The following is a 24,993-nucleotide window of genomic DNA, read 5'->3' on the forward strand; positions in this document are numbered from 1 at the left end:
ACTCATTCTTCTTGATCTCAGCGCAGCTTATGACACTGTTGACAATGATATCTTATTTTCTTGTCTTGAGACTGTGTTTGGAGTTTCTGACACTGCTCTCAAATGGTTCAAGTCCTACCTCACTGATCACTGTCACTTAGTCTCTCTTAATGGGTATAGGTCTGAAATTGGTCTCGTTAAGTCTGGTGTTCCTCAGGGCTCAATACTGGGCCTCTTGCTCTTTATTACAGGTCAGGTGCATGTTTATAAAACAGAAAATGTACAAAAAAAGTTGTGTGTAGAAGAAAGGTTGACTTGCAGGATAAATATTTTTTTTCTTTGTGATCTGAAAGTGGGTGAATAAACTGAGAGGATGGGTAAATAGAGAAGAAAAAACTCAGATGACAAGTAAAAGTAAAGGAAATGTATATTAAAAAATGAAGATTAAATGATACACCTGTTATACACTACTGTTTATAAAATTGGATACAAAACACAAAATACATTTTTAAAACTTTGTCTTGTAACCTTGAGTCCTTTTCAAACTTAATATTGACATCTAAAAGGAAAGTGTCAGTCTGCAATTGTTAATATCATTTTTTTAATTTAAAACAATCATGTTTTTTATTATATATACAGCCTAGGGGTAGAATACCACGGTAGGTAAGTCTCTGGACTCATAACTTGTTGGTTCAAGTCCTAGCTGCTGACACTGCTGTTGTACCTTAAATGAGGTACTTTAGCCCAGCTGTATAAATGAAGAGCAACATTGTTGAGGGAAACCCTGTGGACTGACATTCCATCCAGAGAGGTGGGGAGCACTCAGTGCTCTCTCATATGCTTAAATCCATGGAAACCAGAATTATAGCTTGTTTGATGAACCAATGTGACTCAGATATGAAATTACCTACAGTACCATATACCTACCATTTCTGTAATTTCCCTCACAGGATCAATAAAGTATCTACCTATCTAGCCACCATCTAGGAAACCCCAGTTGTGTTTTATCGATTGGCTCACAGTGATCACAGTGATGACTCCTTTTCTTACACAGGAAAAAGAAGGCAGTGCAGACAGACTCTTCCAATCCACCCATTGAGCCACTCATCTTTCGACATTAAACAAGTTACAGAGTGATTTACAGGAGGTACGGCACTAACTGGAGGAAACTTATGTCCCTCACTGAGGTCACCGTCCTACCGTTGCCAGAGTAGCTGCTGCCTCTTTCTCTGGGAACTCAGTTCTATCTGACTACTCTCACCTTTAAAGCCTGTGGTTCTGAACAGAATCTTACTGCCAAAGTAAAGCTGCCAACTCCTGTAATACTCTGTATTGTATTATATAGTTATTTTACAATGCATTTCCAGGACACAGTGATTGCCCTATTCTATAAAGCAATATAGTGCATGTAAATGTTAAGCATTTTTACAGCATTTTTGTCATATTAATCAGTTTCCAGATGCTTTCTTTCTACATATATTTTACACTCGTTATTACATGAATGCACATGACCACTGGGTATTTTTTACAGCCAACCTCTAGCTTCCTCTATTTTTATTGTAACCCTCATTATATCGCAGATTTGTTCTGGACCATGAAACCAGTGATAAAAGAAGGGAGTGGTATATTTGCAAATGTTGCATTTCATTGCAACAAAATTGTAGTGTAGCAACTTCAGCAACCAGAAATGCCAGTTTTCAATTTTCATTTTTTTATCCATATTGTATTTTCAAGAAATCTGAAATTTTAAAAATAACTTTAATACCCATAACATTATACAACAGGCAATGGTATTCCCTTTTGTACAAAGCAAATATACAAACTAGCTCCTGCTTCTCTCACTGTTTAATTATTAACTTTATTTAATCAGCAGTCTTTGGGGGTTTGAGACATTTCTACGTTCCTAGAATTCCATCCAGCATAACAAGCCCAAGAACTTTGTACAATGTATTAGCTATCATTGATTAACGTAAACACCAAGCTGAAACTTAGATTTCCACAAGCCAAAAGAATGCATTAAATAATTTCAACTATGTAGAGTGGGAGTTCATCTGAAGCCGCAAAAGGAACTATTTTATATTTTTCTTTCACAATCATTTTATGTGTGTTGTGTGGTTTGAATGAAATATTGTCTTCTGTGTGCATCTGTTATCCTGGCAGTGTTGTAAGCTGCCAATTCATACAATGCATGTTAAATAACAACATCCAGTTTAAAAACTAGGCTGTGTATTAATGCATGAAGCCTGAACATGTACAGTAGTATTACAGTTTTTGTTTACTTTTCACTCATAGAAAAAGCAATTCCTTGCACAAATCAATGCATTTAAACATTTCTAGAACTCATCTGTTGGCGAAACCCAAAAATTGCCTCTGAAGGTTTGTTAGCATTTTAAAAAAATAAAAAACAACCAAACAGCAAGGTAGTTATTAATGACTACATCCTGCAGCTTTGGGGTTTGAGACCAGCAAATTGATGTTTTTAATCAGCCCTTGAACTCTGCATCAGATTGAGTGACTAGGTATAAAGAGGAATATGTCATTGTACTGTGAAAAATGACTGGTCCACTTCTGAAATTATTGCAGCTGATCAGAGGCAGACAATGAAGAGTGTAAACTACAGCAGCTTCTGCTACGGTTTAGCATATGCAGTTACGTCTCAGATATAGCTATGGCATTCTTGCTATTTTAGGTACCTTATAGTGTCTCGTATTATATCTGTAAAGTATGTCTTCTGTGATATTGAGCATCAGAACAGTTTACTTCAGGCATCCCAGATTACTAATGCAAATGCACCTAGTTTTGTCAAATATTCTTATGTATTGTGTGAGGCAGGAAGATAAACTGAGGCCAATATATTACAAAAAATAATAATTTGATCCAGGCTTACAGAAGTGAGGAACTTAATTTTGCAGATCAGGAAACAATGTGGAACCTTCTGTATATTAGAGAAAAAAAGCGGCACAGACTCTTTGATTCACAAAACAAAAGGAATAGGTGATGTAATAAAAAGGTCCTACTACCAAAAAATTCAATAAAAAAATCTAGCATAAAATAAAACTATGAGTCCATCAAAGGTTTGTCAAAGTTCTATTTTCTATAAGTTCTATATGGCCTGAGAAGGTCAAGGCATTCCATTTCCAGAATTCCAAAGAAAACTCCCTTTCAGGGGCTTTTTCTAAGTGATATGCCATTCTCCATTGGGGAAAGTGCAACATTTTAATAGATTCAATACTATTTTTTCTTCACTTCACTTCTCCTGTACAATACACAGTAGTTCTGTTGCATTGCAAATGGAGCATGTAGCAATGGCACACGACTCATGAGATTTTATTATTAGATAGAGTCAGATAAGCTGTTGCTCTGTATTCAGAGATGAATGTGATTGGCACATTGTTGTAGTCACGTAGATGTAGATGCAGTCAACACTGAAAGGCTTGCCTTTGATCTTTTACACATGAGCTGATGCTAAGCAGTTACGCTTGGTAACATAATATTTACAATTTGCATTTCAACAATGTGTAACAGGCAGTTACTGTAGATAATTCATAATTGTAATCATAAAGACTGCTGTAAAACTACTGAAGAGAAAGAATGTAGGATGTTGATTGATTAATACTGCTTTACTAGCTATAGTGACTTTACTCACAGATTTGGACAGTGATTTATTGGGTCTAGTTTCCAAATTGTTAGACCTACACGTCTTTTTGTTTTTAGCTTGACAGGATTGTTAATGCTTAGCTGGATTCCTTACTCTTTGTGCTTTCACTTCAGTTCCACAGCATGTTGTTACGTAAAACGTAAAGGGGTAAATAATTACAGATGGTGTTTGAGTTAATCATCTTAGAATCTTATTTCTTATGCCTAGAACCTTACCATGCCAGAACAATTCCCTTATTTTTACATTAGTTTACATAGTGTATCTGTGTTAAAGATTTTTCTAGTTTTAATTAAAAAAAGATATACTCTAAAGATATATATATATAGATTTTATATACCGCTTTTACTTTTTTCATGTTGAATTTTAGAAATATGTAACATTTAACAAGCACTCAGATGCACTTACAATGAAAAAAATTATACAACACAACCAAAGCACTTTCAATTTTCAATGTGTTTCTGAGGTTGCTCACCAATTATACTGAAGCATAACAAGATATGCTCACTCAATAACATTAAAGCACAGTGTGAAACAGAATTAAGGCAGGTTTTGCTTCTTCCAAATAATGTTTTTGTTCCAATTCTAAGAACCAATTTTCGCTCCCTTTGTTCTTTCTTTACTATAGAACTAGCCCAGCTGGGTCTATTTCTTCATTTTTACTGATGCACAGCAGCCCATCTCATCCCCTGCAACTTTCTACTGCTTTGTTATCTGCTGTGCACATAATGTGTTCAGCATCCTACAGCACAACTATGAAAGTGGTTAATGATAATTTGAGACAATGGGGGAAACATAAAAAGCTGGGCACTGCTGAGGTCCTCGCTTTCCTGGAATTTAGGTTAATCACTTTGTAAGAGCGTGCACAGCCCTGCCAGCACAACAGAGTCCTTTCATTCTAGCCTTGTCACTATGCCACTAATCTATTTTTCTTCAGCATGCCAAACAGGTGAGGAGGCTGAGAATAGGTCGGCATTGTAATTGTCTGACAGGGTCTTTGAACAGTATTCAATGAGCAGCTTGTATTACAAAGATCCTGGTTTTAGCTTAAGGGCACAAAGGCTGTCAAATCATTATTACAACGTACATAGCATCATTTGGTATTGGATTCACATTACTATTGCCATCCTGTTGACATACAGTGGACATTCTTTCTATGCCAAGCTTTAAGGCACTACCAAAAATAATTAGATAAGTAATTAATAATAAGTAACTATTATTATTATTATTATTATTAACTTTTTATTTTAAATTGGCTAAAACAGTTAATTTTAATCATTCTTAATAAAGACTTATTTTAGTAAAGCATTAGAAAATATTAGATGAAAAGATGGTACCTTACATCTTGATTGCTATGTTTTAAAACTGTTATAAATAATATTGCATTACCGATGGAGTAAAAGCACACAATATGCTTTCCTTATTAAGAAATATTGGACCACATGATTGCAGTTAAGCCTCAGCAAGGTCTTTGGACACAATTTATATTCTCTTATAAGAAGGATTTGGTATTTACTGAACATAAAGTCAGAGAATTTCCTTACACTATAGTTTTGTGGATCCTCTCAATTGCTTCCTCCATCTCTTCTTTCTGATCTGGGACAAAGCGATATTCTGACACATAGCCTGCTGTGTGTTTATACGGATCATAATCTCCCAGCTCAGCTGCAAAGGAAAAGGAAGAAAAAACATGAGATGATGTTAGTGTTGCCCTTTTTTATCCCTTCAATTTAGAGTCTCCAATATAATTTTGGCCTCCTTTTTTCTTCCACAATTTAAAAGCTGTCTCAATCCAATAGCCTTTGCTTCAAAATAGCAGGTGGCAAATATTAGGTATAGATATCAGAGATCTAGTACCAAATTAAGTGGAATGAATAAGTCAAAGATGTAATTTTGTGAAGACCAAAATGAAGCAATGCAGTCTTACATTGGATGGCGTAGGCAGCCAATTGCGCTGAAGTATTGAATGGGCATGGAAGGCGGCCTTGCAGCACATCTTGTTTCACTTGTAGGAAAAACTGGTACCTGACAGGAGGAACAGAAACAACATTTTAAAAAAACCTTGTGAAAATGGATGACAATTTGGTTATTTTTCTGCCCTTTTCCAAAGTGTTCCATAATTTCTTGATGCACTTATCTAGCAACTCTCTAAAACCTTTAGGCAAATTAGGCTTTTCAAGCATTCTTATGACAAGGGTTCAGCACCATTAGTGAAGACACAAACATTCATTTCTTTACTGTATACAAACATAAAATATTAAGAACAAAGCAACAATGTTTCTGAGACAACATCGGCATGTATTTGGGAAACTTATGCCAGAGAAAGAACCCATTTTAATAAATTATATTATTTCTAGATCAAGAAGCTGACGTATGATATTGCAACTTCATTTTGATTACTAACTTAAAAGATGAACAGAAACTGCTGAACACATTATTACCCTTCTAACAACAGGGAAAAAAGTCTTCATTTACTATTGAAACTGTATAAAATACCTGGTAATTTCTTCTTTTAGTTTACATGGATCCTCTGCATAAAACTTGACTCCAAAGTAGAGTGTGTAAGGAGGTCCTGCTAGGAACAGAGACAAAACTCAAATAACTGTGCAATTGTAACTTTTTTTCATCATAGAGACACCTTCATTGCATATATCATGCAAAAGATATTCTGATTTAATTTTTGCGATTTAATGATTTTCTTTAAGGTGATACACCAGACATTATAGTTTTGTTATAGATCAGATGATGTTCCTATTTCACATTCAATCCAGACCATTTAAAGTTGTGTTAAATATCCCACAAAAATGTATTTTATTTACTGTGTGATTTCACCTCATACCTTTTAGGTATGTAGAAAATATTATTCTATTTGCATATCACTGCAAACTAGACTTTAGTTCAGTAAAGCATACAAAAGTATACATACAACTTTTATTGCTAATCTGCTTGATACTTACAATTGATATTTCTGGATTGGTTTGCAGTAACAGAAAAACTTTTGGCTTCATTTATATATTTCTAAGCTGTAAATATTTCCTTCAATCTTCCTCCAAGGTATTCTTTTGTTAAATGAAATTAAAATAGTTTTTTGAAATTCTGGTTATTAGAGTAGGGTGCCACCTACTGGTCCACAACCATTCGCCACACTTTTACAACCCAATCAGGTGTCTTGTATAAATAAACAGTCAGCATAATGCTAATCACATCTTCACACACATGTTCTTCTACAAGGTCTATCAAGGGGAAAACATCAATCAATTAATACAACCCTCCACCACACTTTTTTGCTTTCACTTCAGTTGTTCTTGCCCATAGACAGAAGTCATTTCATACCTCAGGGTTATTTCTACATGGGATTTCTCATGTTTAGCCACTGCATTCTGATTACACAGAGAACTCATATGGTTGTGATTGTCCTGGGCCAGCATGGTGACCCTCTGTATTCCAAAACATCAGCTTCTGACAGTTTCATCCTCCAGACAAAGTCTCTCCAAACCAAACCATCTTCAATCGTGTCACTAACAATCGCAATGTTCACTATTAAGTTTAGACATGGTTTTACTGTATTTGTGACTCTTCTTGCTTTAATTGTCTGAATGTCTGTTTATTTTTAAATCAAATCACTTTGGTAAATTTAACTAAAATCTATAGTGAGCACTTGGAACTTTCATGGCATCACAAGACTTGGGTTCAGTGTTTTGTCACCACAAGGAACTCACTATTTAAAATATAATAAAAATAAATAACAATAAAGTGAGTTTATAAAGATTTTAATTTCAAAGGATTCCAAAGTGATTTAGATACAGGAGGTGATCCACTTCATCCACTGAGTTTTATGTCTCATACAATTAATTTCATATCCCATAGCTCATTTCCCCTACCAATGCTGGTTTTAGAAATTCAAGTCCTGAGGAAGTAGTGCCTCCTACGGGTCCACACTGGTTGAAACAGCTGAAAACTGGTTTAAAAAAACATCACATATGTGCTAATGAGGTTCTGATGTAAAACTTAAAACTATTGTGTCTTTATTGTGGACCTCCAGGTTTTAGTATTTTCAGTAAATTTATTTCAGAAGACACAGACAAACCACAGTAATACAACTGCAAGTACAATATTTTGTACATATTTTGTATTTACTGGATTTTTCTCCAGAACAAATGCTGTTTTCTTTGCATGTGTTTATTAACCAAAATAATATATGAAATTTACTATGAAAGTTCGGGAGGAATAACAGCAGCCAAGTTCAACTGGTCTCAGCTGTCTTACATAGTAATTATTCCTGATGTCACTTCCTAAAGTTAAAAAAAATATATAAATATTATACATAATCCCCTTCTCTTGTTTGCATATGTCTTTTGCATCCCTCCTCCACCCAAACTCCACCTTTGCAGCTGCCCCTTGGTCACACCTTACTCCACAGAAAATTGTCCCTCAGCCAAGCACGTTAGGTCAAATTAACCATGACTAAAATGCTCAAAAACATTTTCAATATACTGAAGAAAGTGAACAAACAGTGGGCCATTGTGCAAACCAGTATTATCAATATAATTGAATATCAACATTTTTAGTTGTCTTATAGGGGCATTGTTGAATCTGACGGAAAGCCTGTCATATGAAACAGATTACTCAGCTGCAAACATACATAGGCAACATACATAGGCATAGGCAAAGCTTCTCTTGGATTTTGTTTGTTCCTGGTTTTTCTTTAATTTTTCTTTAATTAAGCTTAAATGCCTAATTGAACCAACGGTTAACAATTCAATCACTTGGATTTTCCGGGTTGTAATCAGGTGCTAATTGAGAGGTGTCTCTAAAACCTCTTGGGACCTATCTCTCCAGCATCAGGGTTGGCTGCCCCTGTTAGACTTACAGTACTCTTAGGTTTAAAACATAAAATTGTAAAACAGCTGGACAATGCTTAATATCTGAGGGGGAGAATTTTCTCAAATAATAATCAAGCAGAAGCTGTTTGAAAAAGAACACAGAGATGAATGACATTAGAGTGCTATGTGCCCCCATTAAAAAAGTCACAGTAATTGAAGGCAGAATTGATACAGGCAGATGCTTATACAAATCCATAACTACATTTAAGCAAGTGATAAAAAATGTGGGGGTGTGAATGAGTTTTTAATGGATTAAAACTCTCTTTTAAGGCAATTAATAATAATTTTGCTAAATGCACATAAATTCATGATACAGTATATGTACAATGCAATTTTTAGGTTTAATCACTGTTTAATTAGGATCTGGATTTGCAATTATACTATTTGACCTGAGTAGATTTAAAAGTAAAATCTGACTGAAATTTTCAATTAATTTATATACAAAGATAATAATAGCAGACAAAAGGCTTAAGAAATGGCAAGTGTCTATGGCAGCATTTTCTGTTAGAACTGGATATAGTGAGTTAGTTGTAAGTTTGAGATATAACCTCTAGACTGTTTCCTTTTTGTTTTGATAGAAGAAAGTGCCTCTATAAGAACAATAAACATTTTTCACACAAAGTACAGCCCAGGATATGTCAATATTAATTGGACTGAACTGCTTTGTCTATACTACTGATATGATCTTCAGTCACAGAAAACACAATAAAAAAAATCACAGGACAACAGAGACTTACTGCTTATTAAATCTTTGTGTTCAGCAAGGGTCTTTGAGGGATCCAGCCAGTACTGTATTAAGAAAATAAAATACAATGAATTATTGAAAAATGAATTGACAAACTTTAAATAATAGATGTTACAACAGTCTGAGTAAGAAATGCATTCAGTAGGACTGAATAAAAAGAACTGATAAAAAAGAAGACAGATTTTTGAGGTACAGGCAAGACTGTAACACCTGGAACTAGATCTGTAAAAAACACAGGTAGAAAGTGAGGTACTGTACATTCTTTTTGTTGCAGAATAAATATGCATAAAATGCCCATATCAGTTTTGTTTTCTAAAATGATTGCGTTAATGTCATAAATACAACACACGCAAAAACATCTATTATGTAATTTTGTTATTACATAAAACAATAATAACAACCTTCTTAGTCGTGGTAAAAAAGAGTCTGGGAAAGTGAAAGGTTTCATACAGTACCAATCCAAGACCAAGAGCTTTTGAAACAGAAAACTCTGCAGCTTTCCCTGTGTAACTTGGATCTTACTTTAAACGTGCAAAGATAGCACACATAGACACTTTAAGATTGCTCCTGATTCGGCAGTTTCTGATAGAAGAAAATTCAGACATGCATAATTAGAGACTTTATGCATTATAACAATAATTATATTAAATATTTGGTTATTTTGCCCTAGTAATTTTGTTCATAATTAAATGGTCTGGTGTCTAGTATCTACTGTACCTTCATATATTCTTTAAGCCATGCACTCATTCTGCAACTCATATGCATGTATTCTGGTTCTTAGAAAGTGTTAATCATCTATAACTCAGCCATAGTACTTACTCATGAATCTCAAGTACAAATCATTTTAGAATAATTCACAAAATTATGCATTGCTGCTGTTTGTATATAGTTTGAAGATACTGGTGGGTATTGTTAAATGCCTTATTATGTTCAATCCCAAAAACTTATGCTGAGAAAATGATGCATGCTGCAGATGTCTCTGTAGTCATTAATGATTCAAAGCAATGTGCATCTTTTCCATTCTCTTAATCGGTGTCTTGGGGCAAATACTTTAACATCAACCTCTGCATAAACAGCAGTTCTATGAATGACAATTAATCAAATCTTAATGGACATGCACTACCCATACAGGAATGTCGTACACATTTACTGTGTGAAAAGCAAATATTCCTCAGTATCAAAATGCTACTGTACATACTGTAATATATATTGATGAAAACAGTTATAAATTTAGGGACTTGTTATTATATTAATAATCTGAAGTTTTATCACTGCATTAATATTTTGTAACCACAATCTTTAAATCTTTAAAAAATGTTAAACGAAGTACAACTGTAAAATATATTTCTCCTTTTAAAAAATGGTCATAAAAATGTCAGCTTCGTCAAGTTGCAGATGCTGCTTCAATACTACCAAGTTGACATTTTACAAGTGCTGTTTTTCAGATTTTCAATGACCTCAAATGAACATACACTGGAATATATTACATATTATAAATGCGATTTTGTTTTACACACTCAGTATCAAAGTTGTCCTTGAGAGATGAAACAGTGCAGTGCAAGGAGACCTGCTTCATGCTGTTCACACAGGCTTCTAGGCGGCTGGCATGCTTCGCAGGGGAATGCATGCTTCGCTTCATCATTTCATTGCTGCCACATATCAAATCTCTAGCTGACTGGTAAAGGAACAGAATGCCCTGATGCTGTTGTGGAATTTGGATAATTTAAAAAACAAAACAATCCTGCCTAAGAAAAGGGAGTACCCCTGTAGTACAGAATGCAAATTATTGTCCTTCCTTACTAGATGGTGGATTTGTTTCATACTGTTTTTTTTTAAAAATAAATGTAATTCATGCTTGTCGCACTGCATAAAGGCATCAGCCAAATTAATAAATAAGAATCTGGGTAATATGTATGTGTAGTTTTAAAAATCACAACAGTATATGAAAATAATTCTGTACAAAGCAATAAGAACTGTTTTTACAAATCATATACTTAAAAACTAGAACCCGTGTCTGTATGAAACTAATGCTTTGGGGGACTGGAAACGTCAGAACGAAGGTGGTGTATCCAAGGATAAACCAATTCACTTCCATAGCCTGAGTACAACATTTATACACCACTAATAAAAAAGACAATTATATCAGGACACAGTTGTGCAGTATGTGCATTTCCAAAAAGGAAATACTGTAGTAAATTGCAACATGCATAAATCATACATTTTGATACAGTATATTAAATATGGTACTGAACCCCCAAATCCTGCAGAAAACTGATTTTGCTACTAACTTGTACTAAAGGCAATCATGACTCTTTACATGAAACATAAATGTTTATATGAAATATAACGTATTTTTATACAGCTCAAGCTACCACTACTAGATCCTCATTCAGTACGATGATGTTTTAGCCATCCTGTCCAGGAAGAGTCTTTAACTTAAGGAATGAGCATGGTTAGGTCTAAGTGTCCACTAACATGTCCTTTTATTGTATTTTTATTGTCATGAAATGTCTCCATTCTTCTGTGCCAATTGCATGTTTTTCAAACTAGGGGTCTATAAATTGCTTATTACATGTTAGTCATTAATACAAAACAGATACACAGGTACACTATGTTATCATGCATATACAAACACACGTGCTTTTTTGCATCCAACTATTTTTCCTTTACAACACTCCCCTTCAGCCACTGCGCATAACATGGCCCTCTGGAATTCCCACCAAATGGACTCTAAAAGAAGCCAGACAGCCATAATACAAGTACAGTCAAAAGATCTGACATCTGCATGTGCAAAACATACCATAACCTCACTGTCCACCCCCCCCCCCCCCATCTTGGATCCAAGGTATAGAGAAATAGAGATCTCAATATAAATAATATCAAAACCAGGATCCAATGATTCCGGGGGAGGAAATGCCAGGGTTACATCTGGACAGAACTTTGTGCATGAGTGACTAGGGACAAGTTATAATATAATAACATCTATAAGTAAACATCTTCAATAAGAAAATCAAAATAATCATTTGTCTGAGATACTAGACAACAGGGTATTATCCTAGATTTTGCCAGGAAACCTCCTTATCAGAAATATTCAAATTCCTATTCCAAGCAGTAAAAACTGCTAAAGGCTGGCTTGAATGAAGTCTGTAATAGAAAGCATAAATAAAGGAAGCCAATCCTTTTGTTTGCCCTTACAATCTAGCAGATTATGCAGTGGGTGTGCACACAATATTGCCGCCCAGGGGATGCCACAGGCATGCTTTGCAGAATGTTGATATAAGTAAAAATAGATAAAGGAGCCAGGTAGCTCAAATTGAGACGGCAAGAACCTAAAGAACAGAGACCATCCTCATTAAAAATTTATGCTAGAATATTTATTCCTTTGTTCCAATGTTGAAAAGAGAAAGGAGGATTAATTGTTAGTAGTTTCTGAGAATGGAAAAAAGTAGAGGTGATAATGCCAGGTCTTCTAGCATTTTGTAAGTCTTTCCATTGAACACCACATTGAAACGAAGTACATAATTAAGGGCACAAATTGCGATATATAAATATACCAATAAATTATAAATACCAGTTTAAAAGAAACCCTGTCTAGAAGGAGAAACCTGACTTTCTTTAAATGGACACCGTGACACAGGAATTAAACTAGTGTTCATAAAACAAAGGAGTAGAAATACAATTTGAACTTTGTTAGTGCTAAGCCCCGGCTGACATTTTATGATGCAAACTGGTCAATTTAATATGTGTACACAGTTGCTTTCCCTTCACTGGAATTTCAAAAAATGTAGTTTCTTTCCTTTCCGGTACCAGCAGAGGTACACACAGTAGATCACTGAAATAAAAAATGTATGTGAGGAGTAACACTGATTTTTATTAGGGAGGCACACACTTGAAAGGAATTGGGAAAACATCCCCATCTGCTCAAGTTTCTGTCTAAACACAGTATACCTACAATTTCAAAATTCTGCCTTGTGTACTGTTTTGTAATATTCAATCTGATCTGAGAAAGTAACTCCAATAGAATATTTTCCAAGTCTCATCTCTCTGCTTTTTAGATGCTTCTATCCATTGCCAAAAGAGATCATTTTCTAACTCATTACCTCCAGCCTTATCACTAACAAAGCAAAACAGGGTGGCCTTATTTTACCATAATAGTCAAACAAAGTCTTTAAGTTTTAGAACATTTTTTTAATAAGACTACTGTACAGTGACTCAGAAGGTATATCCCATAAATTCTTAAACTAGTAATATGTCTTTTTTGGCAATCTGGATAATAGCATATAATAGTCTTCTAAATCCATTAAATTATATAGCAACCACACATTAAGATGTATCTGTAAACAAAAAAGATGATTTCACTCAAGACAGTGAAGGGGCAGGTACATACTGTATCATGACTGTTAAGTAAAATACTTTCATCTTATTTACCGTCAGATAAAATTTAATCTGCTCAAAGAGGAAGATATTACTGTAAAATAAATGGATTCTTTAAGCCAATGTTGATCTTGCCAGGTCTTTATCAACCAACATTTTGGATTTAACTCCCACCTGCCCTTCTACAACCCGTTTAATAAATAATTGTCAGGATGTAAACTGTTTAAATCACTACTACCCTACTGTTTGTTAATTTGGCAAAAATCAGATCTGTCTTATTAGTAACTAAGTAACTTAGAAATAATTCATAAAGCAATATTAGGCTCCACTCCACTCTGTAAATTGAACTTTCTTAAACTGCTCAAAGCTTCATTTGATTAGGCAACTGTGATAAGGTGGATTGTTATAGACAAGAAAAAATACAGATGACTACATCTACCATTATTGCCTAGAGCAAAGTATATGAATAGATCAGAGATCTGTGAAACACTAGCATCAGTAGTCAGTTTTTTATTAGCAACATTGACTCAGAAGTTCAAATTTCTGTAGCCATTTCACCCACTTATGGACTGTACTCATTAATTTTTTTAATATACAGTAAGTACTACAGTACTGTAGATACTGTACATCATCAGTCTTTTGATTTTTCTTTTTTGAAACTAACCTTTTTGCTTCTAACCATGAAGCATTCACCTTCTTTGGTACTTCTGTTATGGGATTACACCTGTAGATTGTAGAATGTATTGTTTCGATTGTGTAGTAAAATATTTTTGTTCACAAGGAAGAAAAGCATTTCCACTATCAGTGCTAAACCCAGAGGTCTAAGCTTTGGGTTTCACAATTTTATTTTACTTCTTTTGCTCTAACATCCTTATATTCCTGTGTAATTTCTATTATATGTTTTATTTTGTATATTCATATTAGCCTATTTTTTGTTGTGTTGCTTAAACATGACATCCTTTAAAATATCTCCACACTAAATCATCCGCTATGACATTAATAAGAACAGCATTTTGCCTCACTTGCTCAGCAATGCTAATCACTGAACCACCATGCTACCCTGTATTATGACCAAGTAAAGAAATTTTCTTTCCTCATGACAGTCTATAAGATTATCGCAGTAGAGAGTAATTTCAGTCCTCTAAAGTCAAACAGCAATTAACCAAATAACAACCTTACCCCATACCAGCACCACATGCTACTGTATATACATACTATAAAAGTTTAGATACAATAAAATGTGTAATCAAGATAACAACTCTTAGGGGACTAAGGTATTTTGCTAGCACTTGTGCTAACAAGTGCTAACTTTTTGTATAGTAAGTAGTATACTTAGTAAGACCTGGTTAACTAACCTAAGCACTGGCACAAGACAGTTTCTCAGTCATAATGGAAAAAGTGTGTAAGTTGTTCACTGAAGCACTGTAATCATATTTATGGTATCATCATAAGTCAAAGGGGTAGTGAGCTTTCATGCTTATTTACCCTTTTGTTAGATAAAATAATGTGAGTTTTGTACAACTTTATGTTTGTACACCTTTAGGGAAAAACAAACAAAAACTGTTAAGCCTTTTAAGCTTTTTTCATAATGTATTTGTTTCTTTGCTAAATGCCAGTCAAAATGAAAAGAAAATTATGCACGAATGCATTGAAATAAGTTAATCTGATTTGTAATCTTATCTTATTTGTACAGTATTAATTACAATACAATACTCCAGTTGGTGTGTTTCAGCGAAAGCTAATATTCAGTGAATGGCATATTTGTCCAAACAAAATAGAGATGCCACGTTTCTTAATATCCGCCTGCAGTTGTGCAGCTTCATCACATTATTGAAATAAGAAAATGTATAAAACTAGACAGACTGTTGTCAGTCTATTAATGAAACAGATAAAGAGGTTATAGATTAAACAAATAAAAAAAAGCATAAGTTGATTTAATAACTAGGGGAAAAATTAAATTGTACATCACTCTATGTCTTTAAGCAAGTTTTAAATGTGTCTCTAAAGGTCTTAGGCAATGAGTTTCACAGGCAATGTACAAATAGGTACCAGCTCGGGGGTGTCTGTGGTCAAGCACCCCCAGTATTTCCAATCATATTATTCTTAAGATGGGGTGTGGCAAACCAACTGTGGTAAAGATTTTTGTTACGGTTTACTTGTCATAAGAGGCCACTAAAGCCACTAATAATTGCAAATAGATACACTTGATGGGAAATACTTACTAATATAATTGTTCAAGCGTTACCAAACCACATTCTCGCATGAGAGAAATTACTTTGCTTGGGTTACAAAAGATGTGCTAGGTGGTGTTAGGTTGTTGAAGTGTTGTGTAAGGGAGTTGAGTTTTTGTTAAATAGAGCCTCCTTGACTTGTAGTTATAGGCCATCATGTGTTTTAATGTACTCTGGCCTCACAAGCCACCTTGTTTAGTGGGAGGGAAATCACTATTGGTGAATACAATTTGACTTTACGTCTGGGAGGTTAGAATTGGATTGTGCATTCACAATGCTAAACAACTTTTCTGACTGTAAATTTTGACTTATCTGTGAATCATACGTGATGTTTGATCTCAAAAGGAGTCTATGCCGGACACCCACTGCCAACAAACAATATACTGTATGTATTTCATTAATGGATAAATTTCAAATTAAGAAAATTGGTACTGCAAAAACAGCCCCCTGTATCTGTACTTAATGATTTAACAGAAAGCAATATATCAACGAGCTCAATGATGGTGAGGAAGCTGACCCCAGAACTGAAACAAAGCCTATGAAATTTCAGCAAAAGTGGATGAAATTAATTTGTCTTAATTCTAATGACTATTTGCAACAAAGATGCAACACATATAGTTTTAACAAAGTTTTCAATAATTTAATAGGTTTTCTATATTTTCAAGTCAAGTACCAAATAATTTTAAAGGTTGGTGGCTGTGACAGCACAAGGGAAGGTTCTAAAACCTTTGTGTGGATTCTGGTCCATAGTAGTGTAAGAAATCTCAGGTTAACTGTCCTAATATATTTGTGCAATAAAGTTCTAAAAATAGCCTAGAGTGTGACCATTAAGTGCCTTTTAAATGAGCATGAGAAACTTAAAAATTAGTGCTTAATTTTGAAAGAAACCAGTTCAATTTACTAAGGAATGTACAGTACATGCTGAATGTATGGAATGTATATGTTGATTTACAGTAGATTTTAGGAGTACATGATCTACATATTGAACGTATTGGACATATTGAAGTAATTTCGTGGAAAATCCAGAAGGTAAGACTTTACAGTAATCTAATCTTGATTAATTCATGGCATGTATCAATATTTCAAACGTTTTTCAGAAAGACTAAGGGCTTTTTTTGTCAATATTTTCCCATACAGATGGAAAAAAAAATAACTTTCTTATGTTCCTAAAATGAGCTTCAAATGACAACACAGTGTCAAAAGTAACACTAAGGTTTCCTATTTGATTAAGGATTCAGTTTCAGAACCAACACTGAAGATACTTTGCAAAGGTAATGTTTGGAACTACTATAGGGAGCATAACTTAAGTCTTGCCACAGTTTGACTCAAGAATGTTCTGTTACATCAAACCTTTATTAAAAGGCACCTCAAAAAAATAATAGATTTGGTCTGTATGTAAATCTGAGCATCATCAGGAGCAGAACCCAAGAACACAATGATGAATAACCTGGCCAAAAAGAAGAATTCAAATGACTAAATAATAAAGATTCCAACCCAAAACCATGTTGTGAGACAACATCAAATTTATAAGGAGCCAAGGTGTATAGTATGAGTTGGCTTCTTTTACCCAAATAGCTGCCAAAACAATGAAGGAAACTGTCCCTACTGTAGATCAATTTCAATGCGTTCCAGTTTGATAACTTGTTTGACAGTATCCAAAGGTGCGCTTTAACACCTATGGCATATGATAAGGTGCATTTAGATTTTCATAATGCTTTTCAAAATGTATTAATTCTCAAATTACAGGCAGTAAGGTGTCAAAGAAACAGGAGTATTTGGATTGAGAATTGAATATTAAATAGAAAAAAAGGAGAATAGATAAGGGGTAAATAGTCACACTGAGATGTACAGTAATTAATGAAGTGCAGCAGTGATCCATAATAGAATTACGTCTCTTTTTTTAATTTATCTTATAAATAATCTTGATTCTAGTATAGGTAGTAAACTAGCCAAATTTGCAGGTTATACCAAATTAAGAGCATTAGCAAACACCGTAGAAGCAACTAATGATATTCAAAAAGATTTAGACCATGTGTTAGTTAAAAGGGTAGAATTCGAATCAAAGGATGTTACAGTATGTTAAAATTGTATAACACATTAGGAGGGCTTCATTTAGAACATTGTGCTTAATTTTGGCCACTACATTTTAGTAAAGATATTTCTGCTCTTGAATCTATCCACAGAACTGCAACTCAATACATTCTAGGTAAAAGTCCTCATTGATAGGCTACAGGAACCTTTAAGTTCTGAATAGAGTACACAACAAGGGGACTTGACACAAATATTCAAAATCAGTAACAAATTCTACCCAGCACATTTCTTATCAACTGTGAAGCACGAACCAAAGGCCACAAGTCGAAACTACATGAATACACATTTAAAACTGAGAAGAAGAGGCACTTCTTTACCGAAAGGATTGTGCGAGTATGGAACAAGCTACTCAGGCAAGTTAATGAAGCCGATACCCTGGCTTCTTTTAAGAAATGGCTGGATGAGATCCTTGGATAAATGAATTTATAATTAAATAATTATAAATTAATTATTTGTTAACTACCAAATGGGCTAGATGAGCCAGATTTTGACTTCACATTTGAAACCTTTCTTATGTTAAGTCCCAAAAGAGGAGAATATTAAGTTACACAGAATCAGAATCCATTAGTAAATCATTTACCTCAAAAAAGGCTGTTTCAGGATTGTTTTTGTCATAAATACCAAATGGAAAGGTCCATAGAGCTTTGTGACAGGACATCAGCTATTATTTGCCTGGGATACCCACAGCTGCCACTAGTTACTGCCCTAACAGGTGACAGCTATGATTCTCCCTATATACCGTAAGCATTGCTGTTCTCTTCAGTACATGAGGTGTGGAAGCTGAGTTGATGACAAGCCACTCACCAGGGCTCTGCTAGAGAGTCAGGAAAGCAGCCAGGACACTGATAGTGCAAGTAAAGAGGAAACTAACTAGGCAGATGTGCTACGGTGAAAGCAGCTTTTGAGGAGAAAGTTGTGAAACATGAGTTTTTTCTCTTCATATTTTTTCTGTTAAAGATAAAAGAGTGCTACTATGGTGGCATTTTTAAAGGCTTGTGCTGTTGTCATTGTTCAACCTGTTACATACTCATTAGATGCAAGTCTAATAGATGCAATCGAGTCAGCACTGCCAGTTCCAGAAGATTTGCCAGAAAAATACAATAAGAGATCTAGAAAGTACTCATCACTGACTTTTTTCTATTTTTTTATTTCAAACTGTGAGATGGGAGACAATATTCAACTGAAAGAATGCAATTCTCAACAAACTTTAAAATTCAATTTCCTTTTAATGAGCGAGTATGCTTAACATGATTGCTACTTCATATAAAAGCATTTTCACCACCTTTATAAAACGTCTCATGAAGTATACTTTTTATATTGTTATGTAATGGCATTACAGCTAGCACTTATCATTACAACAGATTTATATTATCATGTTATCAAACTTGTCCAAGATTACAAAATTTAAACAAAATAATTAATTGTAGTTAAAATCACTTGATAAATGTACTATCCTTGACATTAATTATACACTGCAAATTAGAAATTACATGCCAGAATGTCATTCACAACATGTAGTTGTTGCCATCTACAAATGACTGGAAGGAGGACAAATTACTTCTTTTATTAGTCTATCAAGGACATAAAAAACACAACTACTCCAGGAAAACACCTTTTTTGACATAAGTGTCCTTCAGAAACATTTTTTCTGGTACATTTGAATAAAGGACAATTCTTTACTCTTTACATTTTTATAAAGATTTGCCACTACCATAGTACATTTCATGGTAAACGTTTTTTTTTCAATGTTGTCTTCATTTCTATTTCTTTGTGCAGAAACATCAAACTATTTCTTTGCAAATGACCTGTTCCCCTTTTTATTCCTTTAGGAGATAATTACTTGTATTTTAAAGGGATTTAAGATGCCTTTCGATACCATACTGTCTCTTGCTTGTACAGAGAAAGATCCACTGTTGCCAATACATCTAGACATCATCTAGAATATATCCAAGCAATTACCATTTAACATATTTTTCTTTTCATTTTGAAAAAAGAAATATGAAAACAAAAATATAGGTATGACTATGGGAATGTAGTTTGTTACATATTCTTGGTATAATAAAAATAAACAATTTTAACAAAGCTGATAGTTTCTTTAATGATAAAACATGCTGTTGTGTATATTAGCAGCTGTCTGCTTTTGGAATGTGCAGTGCTTTCCAAATTAATTGATACATTTGTAATATTCAATTAATCAGGATACAGTTGCTTTATTTAGACATACAACTAAATTAAATTGAAAAAATGTGGGTGTTAAATGGACAGCTGGAGAACAAAACAGCTTTCTTCCTTTGTTATATGGACACTCAGCAGGTTCCATCTAGCTTTCTGTATCACATAATCAAAAATAATGTACAAATTGTGTTTTACAGCCTTACATACTAGATGCACTCAGGATTTTTACATAAGATAGTACTTATACATTTTTAGTTTGTAACAATCAGTACGATTGTTCATTTTCAGTTCAACTAATCTACATACTGTACATGTTGCAAGTACAATGCTAGAAATTATCGTTTTATTACCATGACTGTAAAGAGGAATGAAAAATGTTGTGATAACACCTATTATCTTAAAACAACACTCACCTACCTAGGGAGTACTTCAACATTCAGATATGAAAATCATTGGCAATTCTGAGATGCCACATTTAATAACTTGAGATCGTGGAACACCTGCAGTCACACTGCCAGCAGCATCCCAAATTCTGCTAGGGAGATAAGCTGGCACCTTATGAATAAGACCACACAATAGCTAGAGAGAAAATTCATGGAAGTGATTATAATATATAAGGAAAGATAATCCACATGCCAGAAGTAATATACGATTGAAAAGGCAGAATAAATTGTGTAACTCTTATTACACTTTGTCATTTAACTTTAGAGTTGAGAAGCAAAACAGTCTTTGTGCTACAGCATTCATACTGTAGGATAATTAAATTACAGTGCTGCATATTACTGTTCTTTTTGCAAGGTGTCCATGCAGAGCACTGAGACGATGGGGTTGCTTCCCAGGTTTGCTTGCACCCTGAAGTAGGGCTCAAGCTATCAGCTTACCAGAGCTCTGATTCTGATCTCCGTTCTATTCTCTATGTTACAGGGTATATGTCAGTAAAATATATTGACACCCTTAGCATTATTTTATTCATTTCTTCACTCGTATGTCATATCCAGTATGTTGAAATCTTATGCATCACTAACGTGTTATAGATGCAGGACAAGCTTTAGGTTGTCTAATGTATGTACTAACTTAAGGGACCACCGTGAATAGTGATACAATTACGTCTCATCTCTGTTCTTATGTAAGACATGGTAGTAAAATATATGATTGTCATTTTATCTATTTTAGTAATTCTCAACAACTCAAAAATTCACGACTTAATTCATGCAATTGGAGCCTTTGCTGAGTAACATTGTTTTGTGAGTTTTTTTATGTACTGCAGGGTTTTACATGCAAAACCCTAAAGTAGAATTCACTGGAGTAGAATTTTTAAAAACTCTGATGTATAATATTGAGACACTGTCTTGACAAAGAAAATAAGAATTTGATAAGCATTGTATAAAACCATCAATTCAGTGATTTAAGCATTATTTATTGATTTACTTACTTGGGAATATTAACAAGTGGAAACCCTTATGATCAGTGTTATGCAACATTCACAGCTTTCCTACCATAGCAACCATACAGGTTCAACACATACAGTTTAATTTGGTTCCACTTACAGGGAATATCCCCTGTAAACCTAATCTTTAACCAATTTTGCTTCCCTTTTAACCTATAGTATAGGAAACATTACTATTCTTTTCCCTGCCCTAAACATAACTCTTGAGTATTCTACTATACAACTAGCTGATTAGACATTAAGATTCTATGTGCTGAATGTTTTACACAGAGAAAAGTAATGACATACAGCAACAGCAGAACTTAGTCTCTCCACCTTTTGCACATTTTCCTTTGACTAGTCTGTAAGTTGCACAGACCACATCACAGATGGCTAAAAGACACACTTGCTCCGTTACAACACGCTGATACGATCACAACCTTAACTTGCTTCCCTAGATTTTGTCTACGTGGACCTGTCAAGCATAATGTCTTACACCTGTTTTTAATTATTTTAGCTGCTTGAAAGCAACTAATTTGCCTGTTTACTCTATGCTGAGAAAAAAAAAACCTAATGCTTTTTAAAAAAATCTTCATAATATACAGTCACTAGAAAAATATTTCTTAAATAAGGTTTAAATTCAAGCAACTACTGATATGGTTATATACCACATTACTAAGTCCTTCAATTTATGTTGCATAAATTAAATTGACCAAAAGCTTAGAGAGATCAGAAATTTTGTTGTTAAAACATGCTTTCAACTGAGAGTTTTGCTGGGAAGGAAGTGCTCTGATAACAGTATTTAAACATGTTTGAGAATAATGTACATCTCATATATGATTTATAGAACATTATTTATAGAACATCACACATTATGGAGGTAAATTTAAAGAACAAATTAACTATGGGGATGCCTTAAAGTAGATAATAATTTTTGAATATCTTTATAAGATTTACAAATGACTGCCTTTATGCAATACTGCCTATTAAAAATGGATCTTCAGTGTAAGTGCTTGTATTGATAACAAGGAGCAGAACAATAATAAAAGAACACTTTTAAAAAGTTTCTGATCACTTCTCATCTTTCATGTATTTCAGTGCTCCAATGTTAATTCTGTATGATATATGTTTACTATATTTTAAAACACAAAGATAAATCCTACCTTAATAGTATGATTCAAACATGTATGACCAAAGGTAATGATGTCTACATACAGTGGACAATGACTACTTTGATGTTTATTTCACTTGCAATTCTTCCAGCTTAGGTTTATACATTTTCCTCAGGCACCTATGCAAAACCACCCTACAATTAGATCTCTTTGTCAAATTTAAAATATACATATGAAAACTAGGACATGCTGATCTGTAGTTTTTCCATCAGGAAGATATGATGTATTTTTCTAGGTATGAAATTCCTACCACTTCACAAGGTTCTGTTCCATTAAATTTACAAGCTCAGAGCAGCAGAATTCATTGTATCATAAATCCCTATGTGAGGGCAGCTTCCTGTGATGGAATGATCTTTCACTTAAGGTTACATGAGATAAAAAGCTCCCTTTCTCTTAAATATCAAAGGTTCAATGAGGGTGATTTAATAGAAGGCATGCTCTGTGTAAACATTTGAAAATTTCATAAGACTAAAATGCAAAATAAAGTAATGGCCAGACAAGTAAGGACAGGTGTAAGAAGTATACTCAGATACCTGACCTTCAATTTCCTCAGCCAGCGCAGAATACTGATTACTGCTTGTTATGAGATGAGAGAATAGGAGGAGGTTCTCTAACAGTTGTGGTATTTATAGTTCAATGAATATGGGCACACCCAGTCAGCCTTCACTGTCAACTGCACACATGCATCACACCTTACCCAACAGAATATGTCAATGAAAATAATATTCAGCAGAAGCAGCTGAAGACTCTTGTGTGACATTTTGGCAATTTCATGTCTTCTATAGTTCATTATCTATATAGAGAAGAATAATGTAGACGATTTATGGTAATAACAATGTGAATAAGGTCTGGAACAACTAAAGGCCTGGTTTAGCAGGACTGCATTTAATGTGAAGTCCTAAATGTGTTGAAAAATATATAATTTTCTGTCATATCAGTAATTTATGACTCTTTATATGGAACAAGACTACCTTTTAGAAAATTAATAAATTAGCAAATAAATGAAGCATTAAATATATTCTGATGTTTCTATATCACTGCTTAAATCATACGACGTGACTAAATGATAGCTCTAGCAACCTGATTATTAGTAATGAAATGATTATCTGCTGTTTTTTTAATTATGAAAAAAATATTTGATCATATGAATCTTAACAAAAAGTCTTAGATGTGTTTCTTAGGCCATGTCACAATATCCAAATTTGCGGTCTCATAGCCTCCTGGCAAACCCGCAAGGGTCTGCGAGGGTTTGAGGAGTCTCTTTTCTATGTTTCACAGGGGAGCTCACAAGGGCCCCCCATGAGCCCTTTATGTGCCTTCACGTTAGTCCATCCGACATCAGACGAGACTTCAAGGGAAAGGAATTACCCCAAATTCCTTGTGGAATTGTGACATGTCATGTTCTAACCAATTAAAGCGGAGTGAAGTTGCATTGAACAACAGTTAAGTAAAATTTAACTCATAATATTTTATTATTTTATATAATATAAAAAACAACAATTTTATTAGGCTACCTTTAGATTTAGGTACAAAGTTTTGACATTAACCTATTATTTCATTTCAGGTACACAACAGTATTTCACCGTCTTCATTATCATTTTCTGCTTTGGCATCTTTAAATCAGTCACTTGCTGTGGTTACTTCAGGAAGGTGTTGACATATTACTTTAACTACGGTATATGTGTTGTAATGGAAAACCAAACACCAGTCAGAGTGATGCACCGGTGTCTCAGTGGTAGAATTCTGCGCTACCACGCTATAGGGTCTGAATTTAATTCCAAAACCCAAGTTAGCTTTTTAACAAATTGTCCCTTGGTCATAATTTCAAGATAGTTTCCCACAATATAATATTATGCAATAATATGCTGATAGCTTTATACAGTATATCACAGTATGTCAAATATTAAACAAAGATTAATAAGAAAAAGTAATAATATGAATGAATCTCCAGACCAGCTATTTCCAGGATGGTCATAAAGAGAAAGGGAATTTAAAGAAGCCCTGAAACAACAATTGCAATTTAGTTTTTTGTGTGTATACTACATTTAGTTTTATATATCAATTTTAATGACACTATGTTTATTTTTAATTCATAAAATTTGAAATCTATTTTTTGTGGTGCATAGCACCTATTTCAGCGTAAGATTTCTGATGTAAGGCTAAAGGAAGTGTTTTGTGCCTTGGTGGTGCATTGTCTCCTTGCAGTAGGTTAGAGGGAAACTGGGTGTGTCCTCTTACTTTCACTCTCCGTCTTCAATATAC

The 24,993-nt window shown here is 34.1% G+C and overlaps 1 protein-coding gene across 3 annotated transcripts in view; it reads right to left on the reverse strand.

Moving 5' to 3' along the window:
• Positions 1–24,993, reverse strand: part of epb41l4a (erythrocyte membrane protein band 4.1 like 4A) — a 129,869-nt gene that overhangs the window by 44,710 nt on the left and 60,166 nt on the right. For 2 of the 3 annotated variants that reach the window (XM_015337556.2, XM_015337551.2), the window contains exons 4-7: positions 9,255–9,306; positions 6,131–6,209; positions 5,562–5,659; positions 5,179–5,299 (exon numbers count right to left, since the gene is read on the reverse strand). In XM_015337556.2, coding sequence (XP_015193042.1) covers positions 5,179–5,299; positions 5,562–5,659; positions 6,131–6,209; positions 9,255–9,306 — 350 coding nt within the window. The remainder of the gene's footprint in view (positions 1–5,178; positions 5,300–5,561; positions 5,660–6,130; positions 6,210–9,254; positions 9,307–24,993) is intronic. The other variant, XM_015337561.2, reaches the window with a different exon arrangement.

This window comes from Lepisosteus oculatus, chromosome 3 (assembly GCF_040954835.1).
Source record: "Lepisosteus oculatus isolate fLepOcu1 chromosome 3, fLepOcu1.hap2, whole genome shotgun sequence".
NCBI lineage: Eukaryota > Metazoa > Chordata > Actinopteri > Semionotiformes > Lepisosteidae > Lepisosteus > Lepisosteus oculatus.